Below are 14,445 nucleotides of genomic sequence, written 5' to 3' on the forward strand. Positions count from 1 at the left end.
TTTGTTCCCATTCTCATGTTCATTCTTTTGTTCAGAACTAGTATATCCTCATTATCAAGCCAGATGCACAAAGAACTAAAGACAAATATAAGACATCATTCATGAACTCAGGTATTTAATTGTGGAATTAAAGAGATGAGACTTTTATTTCTTTCTTTTTATAAGGAACAGAATGTATTTGTAACTTCTAAGATCCCTTCCAGTGATATAAATCCAAAATTGTGAATCATTATTGGGACACAACAGTGGAGTTAAAAAGAGAGAAAAAACAAACAACATAGGACCTTTGGAACTTTTCACATGGCACTCAGCCAATGCAACCTAACAATTCCAAGCTAGAAGGTACCTATAGCAGGATCCTCCTGTCCAACCTACTCATTTCACACAGGCTCTCTATCTTTTGATTAGTGAATCTAGTCAATGTATGATGTGACTGTCACTATTTGCAATATTAAATCCAAGATTTACCTTTATCCTCCTCAAGTCTGCTGAAGAATGGCTTTGAACTGCATGCCAGCCCAGTGTGCCTGCCACAGTTGTTCCCCACTCCTTCAGGGTTCTGCTGTATTGCCAGAGGCTGCACTGGAGGCTGTGTCTCAGTGACACTTTCAAACTCCTCCTACCCTGTTTCTAATTACCGCTCTTCAACTCTATATAAACACCAATGCTGTTACTTTGCTGCCTTCCCTCCTTTCTGTGCAGCATTGCTTGTCCTGCAGCTGAGGTGATGACTCACTCACTTTCTTGAACTCACCTCCTTCTTCACCTCACCTGACTTGAGAGCTCCCCAAGCTGCTCAGTCCCAGCCAAAGGATAGCACCAATCCTAACTTCAGGGAAACTCAAGGAAGTCTTGCACTCCTGCTCACACTTTAGTGGGTGGGTTTGCCAGAGTCCCTAAACTCTTCATGTCAGTTCTGGAACTCAGTTCTTGTTTTTTGTTTTTGTTTTTGTTTTTGGCTTTTGAATTTTTTTTTAATTCTCTGCTGCTCCTAAATTGATAACCTTCCTGGTGCCTCTGTTGCTATAAAACTGGGGTCCTGTTAAATGTTTTATAATTTCCTCACAGGTACTGGGATCTACTGCAGAACCAATGGCAAGGTTGTCCCCAACTCTTATCTCCTTATTCTCATGCAAATCTTGGCCTTTTTTATACCACCCTGCAGCATCTTAATATAGATCCATTTTCTTCAGTAGCCTTTTAAAAAAGGTTTGGGATCACTCACTAAAGAGGTAACAATTTAAAATTGAATATGAACCATCGCAATGCTTTAAATTTTTTTTTTTTTTTTTTGAGACGGAGTCTCGCTCTATTGCCCAGGCTGGAGTGCAGTGGCCAGATCTCAGCTCACTGCAAGCTCCGCCTCCCGGGTTTACGCCATTCTCCTGCCTCAGCCTCCCGAGTAGCTGGGACTACAGGCGCCCGCCACCTCGCCCGGCTAGTTTTTTGTATTTTTTAGTAGAGACTGGGTTTCACTGTATGAGCCAGGATGGTCTCGATCTCCTGACCTCATGATGCACCCGTCTCGGCCTCCCAAAGTGCTGGGATTACAGGCTTGAGCCACCGCGCCCGGCCCAATGCTTAAAATTGATCGGAATTTTCCCATCACAGGGATTTTCATTCAGGCCATATCCTCCCTTACAGTCAACTAAACACCAGCGATTTCACTCTTCCATCTCTCTTTTCAAAACAAATCTCTTCCTCCTGTAGCTTCACTCTCAGATTCCCATGATTTCCTAAGGCATGACAGTTTAGTCTTCCACACCAGAACCACCCTTCTGACATAGCTTTGTGTATCTAAAAACTCATTCATATGCTTTACTAGTGTAAAAACTGTAAAAGTTTAGTTTATTCTGTGAAGGAGAAGAACAGAATTGAATTATTAGGCAGCGTTTCCACACATCACTCTCATTGTAGTTTGCTAGGCTCTTACTCCTTATACTAACTTGTCCAAATGAATATCGAATCATCAACCAAAACAGGTTACTTACACCTAATCAGGAACAGAGACTAGTGAAACATCTAATAGTTGTTAAACTCAGCATTTCTTTGTTTTTCTTCTAGAAGATGGTGAAAATAGGGGCATGCTGAAAATTGTATATCTTTCTTCTGTACTTTATATGATAATAAAGTCAAAGAAGCTTTTTTTTTTTGTATATTAGTTTGCTAGGGTTGCCATAACAGAACAATAGTGAGTGGGAAGCTTAAACACTAGAAATTTATGTCTTCAAAGTCCTGGAGGCTATAAGTTCAAGATGAAGGTACTGGCAGGGGTGATTTCTTTCCAGACCTCTCTCCTGGCCTTGTAGATGACCATATTTTCTTCGTGTCTTCATATGGTCCCCCCCATATCTGTATCCTAATCTCTTTTTATTAGGACACCAGTCATGGTCAATTGGGAAATGCCCCAATGCCCTCATTTCAACTTAATTGCCTCTTTAAAGACTTTCCCCACATACAATCATACTCTGAGGGACGAAGGTTTAGTTAACTTAGTAATTTTGGAAAGACAATTCAACCAAGAATACCTCTTGACTGAATTTCACATGGATTCCATGGTCAAATATATTGAGAAATCTTAGTCTGACTCTAAATAGGGCCACCATACCACCTGGTAAATGCCTATTGTCTTATATAATTACTCAGAGCAACCCCTTTTACTGTCAAAAGAGTCTTCGTTGGTCTGTGTATTATACAGTTACTATAATGCAAGTTTCTTGATTTTGTCTAGTTGTCCCTACTGTACCCAAAGCTATCCCAGGAACACGAGATATTACTCTGAATAAGGTTACTGAATACTAAACTAAGCTGTGCTTACTCGGTTTAACATTTACTAATGATTCTAAAGTTTTCTTGGAATATTGAAATGACAGAGACTTTCAAAGAGATACGACGTTAACAACTTAAGTGTGTTTGTGGAGCAGGTGAAAAATTTCAATGAGATGTATTCTAGAAATAATTGCCTAAAGCACATTATCTTTTTAGCCTATTGCTTGAAAATGTGCATATCTGTATTATCATAAAAACTGTCACTTTATCATTTTTTTCCAAGATAAAATTGCATTTTCTATTCTGTCACTGAAATGGAAAAATCACCCAAGGGACTGGTTAGAGAATGCTGTTTAAGAGTTTTGTTCAAATTTGTGTTTAAAAAACACAGATTTTTGAACATGGTTAGCAATGAACTGGAACAGATCACGCTGGGGAAAAGATTAGTTGGGATACACCGATTTTCTAGACTCTAGACTACACCAAAAATTCAATTATAAATCTAATTACAACTTTAATTGTTAAACAATCAATCAGATTTTTTTTTTTGCTGGCTGTTTTGTTTCCTGCTGACTCATAAGCAGTTGAACCTGCAGGTGTAAACTTTGCCATCACCATGTGACCTAATCAGCCCTGCCCTTTCCTACTTTCTGTATTATTTTTTACATATCTTAAGCTACAAAATCTGCAAAAGCTGAGACACAAACCATACATTTCTATGTAGGAGCATAAAAGTGGAGAAGGATTTGTAGCAGGAAGGGGAATGGCAGATGCTTCAGGCCAGCAATCCCACAGTAGGTTTGACTGTATAGTAGTAATTCCAGATATTCCTCAAAAATGACTCCGTGGTTAGATACATTTGGGAGATTTTACAGACTATAGTGCTTTTAGAGACTTGAAAACACATTACAATAGTAATAGCTCTAATAGTTTTATAGTAAAGAAATCTGTAGTGTAGCTTAGTTGGATTCTCCATTTCCTTAACAAATTTACCACAGATACTTCTGTAAATGTTAGCAAATAATGGCCTGAGGAATTAAAGAGAAAGGAAGGGAAAAAAAAGAAGAAAGAAGATTAAGAAAGGCTTTCAGGAGTCCCTGTACCCAAAAGGAAGCAGTGAGGTGTTCAATAATCATATGCAGGGCTATGCATGTATATAAGTCACAATCTTTGTAAATATATAGGTGGTATCACTGCTCATTACTCAAGTGTCAGGGAAAGAAAGTTAATTACCTGACATGTTTCCAGCAGACAGAGCTCTTTTCACATTTAAAAGCGCTACCAAAGCCTCGCTTTGAATTTATTTAAAAAATAGTCCACATTTATACTCCTCAACTCTAACACTTAGATGATTTGCTCTCAAAAAACATACTATGCCAGAGATTCAATTCTTTTAATTCTCACTGAAAAATTTAGAACTGAGTGGCTGTTGATAGCCAAATAAAAGTGCAACACAATTTCTCATACAAGACACATCTCTCAAATGAAATGGTATGGTACTGAAATTTACAACGCTAGTAGTTTGAAGTAAGTGCAGTAACACTTTAAAGTGGCATTACAAGATTTATTTTTACATACTTAAAATTCAAAAACTCTTCAGAGAATTCTAAAAATAGAAAATGTTTACTTTAGGAGCACTCATCTATGTTTTGGTTCAACATTAAACCATAAAAGAATCCATGAAGCATACCTAACATGTGGTTCTTAAGAGTCTGCTTTGTAAATACAGTTTTCAAGTGGTAAAAAATACAAACAATTCTCAATTACCAAGATTATGTGCAGATACTATCTTATGGATGATCTATAACTACCAAATTTTGTGAAATATCACACTGTTTTAGACATTTATTTATTCTGCAGCACTCGTCATTCCAATAGAATTTTGCTTGATGATAGAAATTCTCTGTAAAGCCATATTGGCTATTAAACACTTGAAATATAACTAGTATGGCTACATTTTAAATCATTTTAAATTTTATTTCATTTTAATTAATTTAAAGTTAAATAGTCATAGATGGCTAGCGGCTACCGTATTGGACAGCACAGCTCTAGCCTTTCTAACTCATGACTAAGAATGGAATTAAAGTCAAATTTCTGTGGTAGATTTGGTGAGATTTTGTCCAGATGTTCCACTGTGATGTCCCACCCTGTCAAGAGAGAGCCTGTTGTCTCATCTGCTGTGAGTTCTGTCAGCAGACAGCCTCCAGCTGTTAAGAGTTTCAGGGTTTGCCTTAGTAATCCAGTCTTCACACAATGGCACACCATTCTAGGGAAGGCACGCTTCCGATGACTTATTGCAGAAGGGGCATAGAGACTGGGCCATTTGGACCACCAACGAACAGGTCTGATAGGTTGTATCTTCAGGTGTGGTTTGACTGTTCCGGTAACACAAAGTGGAACACAAAGGGAGTTCCATTTCTCCCTTTGTCCAATCCTGCTTGTGCTCCCTGTTTTCCACAGGTGTTGATCACTAATAAAACCCTTTTGCAAACCAAACTCTCTCTCAGTACCTGTTTCTGTAGAATGTGATCATTGTCATTCTCTAAGAACTGATATGGAGTGATTTATAGAATAATTTTCAAGTGGGGAAAAAAAAAAACCTCCAACAAAGTATGAATGCAAATTTATAGTATGCTGCATTTTATGTAAAATCAAAGGATAAATAACCCATGTTGCTGCAAATGACATGATTTCATTTCTTTGATGGCTGAATAGTATTCCATTGTGCATATATACCACATTTTATTTATCCAAGCACCTTGAAGATAAGCTATCTTGCTTACAGCCACCACCTGGGGCCGAGGCGCATGCTCCCTAGCCACCTACCTATAGCTACTATTACTAAAAGAAGCCCCACCTTCACCAGAAATAGGGCTGCAACACAGCTGCTGCTGCCCCATTCACCTTTGATGGGTGGAACTGTAGGTCAGTATGTTATATGAAATAAACTAGGCATAGAAATACAAAGATGCATGTTCTTACTCATATGTGGAAGCTAAAAAATAGTTTATATCATGGAAATAGAGAGTAGAATGATAGATACCAGAGGCTGTGGGTAGAGGTGTGGTGGGTGCTGGAGGGATGAAGGGAGATTGGTCAGAACTCCTCTTGGTGATCTGAGATCAGATTCACCCAACCTGCTGCCACCACCACAGCTCACATCTACCTGTACACAACATCTGCGGACCAGAGGACTGGCCCATTGCAGCTAACACCAGTACCAGCACAAAGAGAGGTTTATCCTGCCACTGCTACTGCCATTGTCCACACCATGCCCACTGTCTGGGGTAAAGACATATATAGAATGAAAGTAAAGGGATATATTATTACATATTGATAAAAGGGTCAATTCAGCAAGAAAATGTAACAATTGTAAACATATATACACTCAATACCAGAGTGCCCAGCTACATAAAGCATGTATTATTAGATCCAAAGGGAGAAATAGACCCCAGTACAATAATAGTTGGGGACTTCAACACCTCACTCTCAGCAAACAGATAATCTAGACAGAAAATGAACAAACTGTGGATTTAAACTGCTCTTTAAAACAAGTGGACTTAACAGACATTGACAGAACATTTCATCCAACAGCTACACAAAACACATTTTTCTCATCAGCATTTTGAAAATTTTCCATGACAGACTAAATGTTAAGGCACAAAATGAGTCTCAACAAATTGAGAAAAATCAAAATTATAGCCAGGTATGGTGACTCACACCTACAATCTCAGCATTTGGGGAGGCCAAGTGGGAGGATTGCTAGAGTCCAGGAGTTTGGGACTAGTCTGGGCAACGTAGTGAGACCTTGTCTCTACAAATAATAAAAATATTAGCCAGGCAAGGTGGCAAATCCCTCTGGTCTCAGCTACTTGGGAGGCTGAGGTGGGAGGATCACTTGTGCCTTGAAGGTTGAACTGCAGTGTGTCTGTTTTTATACCAATACAATATTGTTTTGTTTACTATACGCTTGTAATAGACTTTGAAATCAGGTACTGTAATGTCTCCAGGTTTCTTCCTTTTGTTCAGGATTGTGTTGGCTATTTGGGCTCTTTTTTGGTTCCCTTCAAATGTTATAACTGTTTTTCTAATTCTATGAAAAAACTGACATTGATAGGAATTGCATTGAATCTGTAGATTGATTAGGGCAGTTTAGTCATTTTAAGAATACTAATTATTCTGGTCCAGAGCACGAGATGTCTTTCTATTTGTTTGTGTTCTCTTCAGTTTCTTTCATCAGTATTTTGGAGTTTTCTTTGTTGAGGTCTTTAATTTCCTTGGTTAAATTTATTCTTAGGTATTTTTCGAAGCTATCATAAATGGGATTGCCTTTTTGATTTCTACCTCAGCTCGTTTGTTACTGGTTTATAGAAAGGCTACTGATTTTGTATGTTGATTTTGTATCCTGCAACTCTACTGAATTTATCAGATCTAATATTTTTGAGTTTTATTAGCTATAAGACCATATCATCTGTGAAGAGGGACAATTTGACTTCTTGTTTCCAATTTGGATGTCTTTTTATTTCTTTCTTTTGCCTGACTGCTCTGGCTAGGACTTCCAGTACTATGTTGAATAGGAGTGGTGAAAGTGAATGTCCATGTCTTTTTCCAGTTCTTACAAGAAAGGCTGTTAGCTTTTCCCCATTTCATATGGTATTAAGTATGGGTTTGTCACATATAGTCTTTATTATATTGAGGTATGTTCCTTTTTAACCGAGTTTGTTCAGAATTTTTATCATGAGGTGTGTTGAATTTACCAAATGCTTTCTCTATCCATTGAGGCAGTCATGTTTTTGTCTTTCATTCTATCAATGTTTACCATACATATCATGTTTATTGATTTGCATATGTTGTATCATCTTTCTGAGGTACTGTTGAATTTAGTTTGCTAGTATTTGGTTGAGGATTTTTTGCGTCTTTGTTCACCAGGGATATCGATCTGTAGTTTTGTTCTTGTTGCATTCTTGCCTGGTTTTGGTATAAAGGTAAGGCTGGCATAATAGCATGAGATACGGAAAATTTCTTCCTCTTCAATTTTTTGGACTAGTTTGAGGAGAATTGGTGTTAATCCTTCTGTGAAAGGTTAGTAGAATTGAGCAGTGAAGCCATCCTACCCCAGGTTTTTTTGTTGTTGTTGGAAGACTTTTTATTCCTGATTCAATTTTATTACTTGTTATTGGTATGTCAAGGTTTTCTATTTCTTCCTAATTCAATCTTTGTAGATTGTATGTGACCAAAATTTATCCATTTTCTCTTGGGATTCCAGATTGTTAGTGTATAGTTGTTCCTAATAGTCCCCCTGATCTTTTTGTATTTATGTGGTTTCAGTTGTAATGTCTTTTTTCATTTCTGATGCTGTTTATTTGGGTCTTCTCTCATTTTTCTTTGTTGTTCTAATTAGTGGTTTATCTATTTTGTTTATCTTTTCAAAAAGCCAACTTTCTGTTTATTGTTGTTTTGTATTTTTTCAACTCTAGTTCCTTTAGATCTACTCTGATATTTATTATTTATTTCATTCTACTAAGTATGGGTTTGTCTTCTTGCTTTTCTAGTCTATTGAGATGGATCATTAGATTGCTTACTTGAAATCTTTGTATTTTTTCGATATAGGTGTTTTTGCTATGAAATTTCCTCTTAGCACTGCTTTTGCTGTATCTCGTAGATTTTGGTATGTTGTATTTCAATTTTCATTTGTTTCAATATTTTTTCCCTCCTTAACCTCATGGTCATTGAAGAGCATGCTGTTAATTTCCATGTATTTTTATAGCTTCCAAAATTCTTCTTGTTATTGATTTCTAGTTTTATTCCATCGTGGTCTGATGAGATACTTGATATGATTTCATTTTTTTCTTAAGACGGAGTCTAGGTCTATAACCAAGGCTGGGGTGAAGTAATGTGATCATGACTCACTACAGTTCAACCTTCAAGGCTCAAGTGATCCTCCCACCTCAGCCTCCCAAGTAGTTGGGACCAAAGGCATCTGCAAAATGAAGCCAGCTACTGCTGTCTCGTTGAAGCAGCCACACAAGGTAAAAAATAAAAAGTGCTACACAATCTTTAATCATATTGTTGTTTCAATAGCTTCTATATTCATTACAAGAGAAACATTGGTAAATCTTTTTTTTTTTTAGCAGTGATTTTATCATTCTCAGAATTCATCATAGATGTTTGTGAAAACTTTAGTTCTTAAACAAAACAAACTGTCTCTATTGATCGAGTACACGTTTAATTTAAAGTAGAGTGCTCCTAATACAATAATAAGTAAAAAACATTCTAAATGATGAATTTAGTATATGGCACACTGATTTTTTATGAACAATAACCACTCAAAAATGTTCTCTGTAGACTATAATCCTAGACATTCAAACAATCAATTGTAAATTTCCCTCTGGGGGGCCAAGAGAACTTATGTCACCCAAATTATTTTTCAACACAAAATTTAGACTTTCTAAAGGAGCAGTTTGAATTTAAAAAATCAATCTTTTCAACACTTTATGAATAAACTTTCAGAAAAATTTTGCTGCTTAACAATGAACCACTCCACAAGTGGTTCTAAGAATCAACTTGAATAATATTACATGTAAATCTGAAGCCTGCACAGCACGTATGAGAACCACCAGGCACTTATAGTGAAATAGTAAGAATTCAGACACTATTTTCCCCAACCAAGTGACAAGGCATTTCATGCTGTGAATATCTAACACTTTGCTTTGACAACTAGGCACATACTTATATTTTCTCCCATTCTAGTCAGGAAATGGTTCAACATTGTCTCAGTTGATTTAGTGCCAACTCAAGTCAGTCTTTCGATATTTGTCCAGGTAACTGGACCAGGAACACCTGGTGATGACTTGTGACAAATTACAGTGATACTCTTTATTCTTTGAATAGTTTTGTTTGGCAGGGGTGATGTTGAACAGACAGTAGATAAACAACACAGAGATCCACTGAATTGTAACACTGGAATATTTAATAAACTGTTTCATTTGATACATTTCACTAGAATAGAACCACTGAAAAGACTTTTCTCTCCAGAATTTAAAACAAATAAAAAGGAAAAAAAAAAAAAGATTGTAGCAGAAAACCAGAGAGAGGGATGTAGATACAAAGCTTTAAATCAGGATGGATTTCTGAAAATGGTATATAATGAAATTCAAGTCTAAGTCAAGACAAACAATTAACTGGTAGTAAACAGATTACCAGTTACCTGGAGGTGTTAGTAAAATTAAGATCAACACTGTAGCCAACACAGAATTCAGAAGATAAATTATTAAAGAAAGTATATGGAAGAAAGGATTTATTATTCCTAATACAATTTTCAGTTCTTCAGATTTCAGACAATCTTACCACTTGGAAATCTGGAAAGGGTTTTCTTTTCCGTGTTTCAACATAGACCAAATGGAATACTCCTTAAAGATACATATTTCTTACTTTCTTATTTTTTATGCTTACCTTGTATCTTTCTGATTTTCTGTTTGTTTTGGGTCTTACCCCATGTAGCTGATTTATGATTTTAGTCCAAATACAACTCCAACTGCAACCTATCACTGGGATTATAATTATGACTAGATATGTAAATATCAGTTTGTATGCCCCATTTACCCGAGTCTTTGGCTAAAATGCAGGATTCTTGTGCTTCTAAATTGAGAATTGATATTTGCTATATAAACACTAAAGTCTCTTAGAATTCCAGAAATATATGGTCCTAGGAAATCAGATTTGTTTGGATCATAGCTTAGTGTAGTTGAAATGCTTATAGCAAGTTGGTGAAACCAGTCATGGGGGTCAGAATATGCCACCCCCAAATATGTCACTTTAGCATAAAGATTACTTTGAGCTGAAGATAACTGAGAAACAGAAGATGCTCCCGGTGCCTTACAAAACCCTCTCTGCCTCCCCCGCAATTTACAAAAAGTCAGGGTTCGACTTTTAATGGAGACTCTTATTAATCCAGAGGGGCAGAGGGAAAGGAACTACATAACAAACCTTACTCAAACAAAACTTTTATCTTCATTAATTTCCATCCATATATTTATCTTCCTATAGTTTGCTACCCCCGAAAGGCTAAATCTCTTTTCCTTTGTCTTGTTACTTCTCTATATATTTATTCTAAATATCTTTATATTTTCTTAAGATATTATATAAGAGCTAAGTTCTAATAACTCTGAGTTACCCATCATTGAATTTCTCCTACATGTATGCGTGTTGGATGTTAATTTATGTAAATTTTACCTTGAAAAATACTGGTGTTGTGGGGATGTGAGGGAACGTACAGATAAAAAACAAAAATGGTAGAAAGGTAGACAGTCAATAAAGCTGAATGAGGCATATGGAATGTTCATTAAATGACTGTGTTTACTTTGTTTATATTAAAAACCAAACAAACAAAGTTAAAAACTACCTCCTTGTATTTTGGGTTGTTCTAAATTACTTCTTTACAGCTTATCACCCTTAAATTGGTGAATAAAACGAAGTTCTTAAATTGAAAAAAGTTAGTTTTAGATTAGTCCCTCTAATAACCATTTCCTATGATTTGGATGTGGACCCCACAGATCATGTGTTGGAAACACATGAAACACATGTTCAACCATGTTGAAAGGTGCGAGCTTTTAGAGGTGATTGGATCATGAAGTGTTCTCACGCATGTATTAATGTTGTTATCATGAGAGTAGGCTCATTATTATGAGGGGCATGCTATAAAAGTGAGTTTGGCCCTTTCTTGCTCTCATGGATGCTCGCTCTCTTACCATTCTGCCTTCCACCACTGGATGAACTGATTAAAGCCCTTGCCAGATGTGAGCCCCTCGACCTTGGACGGACAAGCCTCCTGAACTGTAAGAAACAAATACCTGCTTTAAAAAAATTACTCAGTTTCAGGTACTCCATTATAGCAACACAGAATGGACTACGAAAATTGAAACCAGAAGTGTGATTTTTGCTATAACAAATTCCTAGAAACATGGAAACAGCTTGGAAATGGATAATGGGTAGAGGCTGGAAGAACTTAAAAGGAACAGGCCAGAAAAAGCCTAAATTGTCTTAAGCAAATCTAGGATTATTAACAGCGATTCTGGTGAGGTCTTTAAAAAAAAGACAAGAGCTGTAGGGAAGCCTGTATCTTCCTAGATATTACTTAAATGGTCATGACCAGAATGTTAATAGAAATATGGACAGTAACGGCCATTCTGATAAAGTCTCAGGCAGAAATCAGGAACAATGTACCGGAAACTGAAGTAAAGGACATTGTTGTTACAAAGTGGCAACGGATTTGACTGAATTGTGTCCATGACCTAGGGCTTTATGGAAGGTAGAATTTAAAAACAATAAACTAAGTTATCTGGCAGAAGAATATATCTAAGCAGCAAAGTGTTCAAGGTGCTACGTGGCTTCTTTTGACTGTTTACAGTAAAATGAAAGAAGTGAAAAATGTTTTTAAATGGAATTTTTAATTAAAAGAGAAGTAGAACAGAAAAATTTGGAAAATTGCAACTTTGTCATATAAAAAATGAAAAAGTATGTTTATGAGAAGAAAGAAAGGGTGCCGCTGTTTGATAAGAACAATAGCATGGATAAAAAGAAGCCAGACACTATTTGTTAAGGTGATGGCAGAATAAAACCATTTCAGAGATTCTATACATACTAAACTTGCAACTATTTTAGGAAGTTTAGATTATTCTAGAATAAAAAGTAGAAAAAAAGCACGTTGAAACTTCTTACAACTCTGAACAACACTTGCTACCTATGACTGAATTCTGCACTTATGAAATGACCTGGGGCAAGAAAATGCTGAGTAATGGTGCCAACTGAACAACTTATCAGCTTAAGATAGAGCACTCATACAGTCTCTCTCTGGTAGCACTGCAGCCCATTGACTTGCCACAGTGAGTTAACTGCCAAACGCAGCTTCCTGAAGCTGAGCAATTACAATGCAGAACAGTGAGTGTATTTGCAAATGAGAGAGCTGACTGGTGTTTTGGGTGATGTCTAGAAATTGTAGATAGATGCCTACTAATTCTAATTTAAAATTGTAATGCTAAGACATGGGACTGTACAAAGTACAGATCAGTGAGGTCTCGGAGTAAATTTACATGGATTATTAAAGGAATACTTTTGTAACATATAGAAGAAAAATCAATAATCAGTAGATGCAACAAAATTCATAGGTTGTAATTCTCATATGTGATTCAATTTCCTTCCTTCTTGGAGAAAGGTGCTAATTAATTGGTAAAGTTAACAATGAAAGAATAGGCAGCTGGATTTGAGTAAGATAACTAGTAAATTCTTTTGTGATCTTTTTGGGGGAAAAATATTGGCAGAACACATTAATAATTACATAATTTTTGGATCAGTTTAATTACTGACTGAAGGGTCATGGTTAATGGGTCAGTATCACCCTGGAAGAAGATTCAAAGAGCTTTTTCCTCGGCCAAGTTGAATGAACAGAATATCCGTCAATGACACATTGGACAGAAATTCAATGATGCGGTGAGCATCTGCCAAAATCACAGTTGTTTTCTCTCTTCCACATGATCCCTACTAGCATGAACACAGCTATCTAGGAAAAAGAAAGATATTTGCTGCAAAGTAGCCATCTCTATACTTCCAGTGATTGACCAAAACAATGAGGTCCCTTAAGACAGCCAGAAAAGCATATTAAATCCATTCTTCTCTAGCATCTTTTCTTACTACTTTACTCAACTAACTTGGTCATGTGTACCTCTAGACCCAGGACTTAAAGTTATTACAGCTGCACCAAAGCAGCAGACATTTCATGCTCCTGAGTATTTGTACATGCTATTGGCTTACCTGGAGTGCCTACCACTCCTGGTGTTAATTTGTCTCATCAGTCAATCCACAATAACACATAAAATACATTTCTATCTGTTCATACTGTAATTTGTTGAGATAAAAATACATTATAGTATAAATCCAATTTATAGCAACAAATTGATAGTCTATAATTTTGAGAATATGAAAAATAAATTGCTTTTTCTAAAAATAAGATGGGATGATAAGAATTATTTGACATCACTATTCCCGATAGGTAGCATTTACTTATAAATTGCAAACTTGTAATGCTTACTTACAAGTATAATAATGATGAACAACAAACTTACCAACACTTGGGTAACCAGGCGTAGAAGGGTCTCCTCCCGGATTCAGTGACACCATGAAGGTATCATGGCTAGGATTCACAGTCTTTGGCAAATCACAAGGATCAATATACAGAAGAACACCTCCAAATCCAGCCTTTTCCAATAAGGAAAGCTAAAAGAGAGAAGCAAGCTATTAAAAATATTATCATGCACAGTAAAAGTTCATATTGTGCCATTTTGCCAATGTGGCTATGATAAGATGACTCTTTTTCCTGTTTTTTTTTTTTTTCTTTTAAAATAAGGAGATATTTCAGATTTCTATCAAGCCCAGAAGCTTTTTCTACTGGCCTCTTTTCCCCCTGTTTTCTATTTCTCCTGTTTTTCTCTATCTCTACCAGCATCGCTATAATGTCTACATTTTATTTCAATTGTCTATTCATGGAATTCCTCACTGTCTGATTCTTTACTAAGTGGATTTTAATTTTCTACTTTTTTTGGATTAATAGAGGATCTACCACAAACAAGGTTCTCCTTTTAAAAGGAGAGTTGTTGTGACCATTATGCCTTTCCCTAAAGCAGA

The 14,445-nt window shown here is 36.3% G+C and overlaps 1 protein-coding gene across 1 annotated transcript in view; it reads right to left on the reverse strand.

The window, feature by feature from the left end:
• NAALADL2 (N-acetylated alpha-linked acidic dipeptidase-like 2) overlaps positions 1-14,445 on the reverse strand; it is a 733,398-nt gene that overhangs the window by 492,485 nt on the left and 226,468 nt on the right. The window contains exon 4 of the mRNA XM_011944138.1: positions 13,887-14,037. Coding sequence (XP_011799528.1) covers positions 13,887-14,037 — 151 coding nt within the window. The remainder of the gene's footprint in view (positions 1-13,886; positions 14,038-14,445) is intronic.

Source organism: Colobus angolensis, unplaced genomic scaffold (assembly GCF_000951035.1).
Source record: "Colobus angolensis palliatus isolate OR3802 unplaced genomic scaffold, Cang.pa_1.0 Scaffold228, whole genome shotgun sequence".
Lineage (NCBI taxonomy): Eukaryota > Metazoa > Chordata > Mammalia > Primates > Cercopithecidae > Colobus > Colobus angolensis.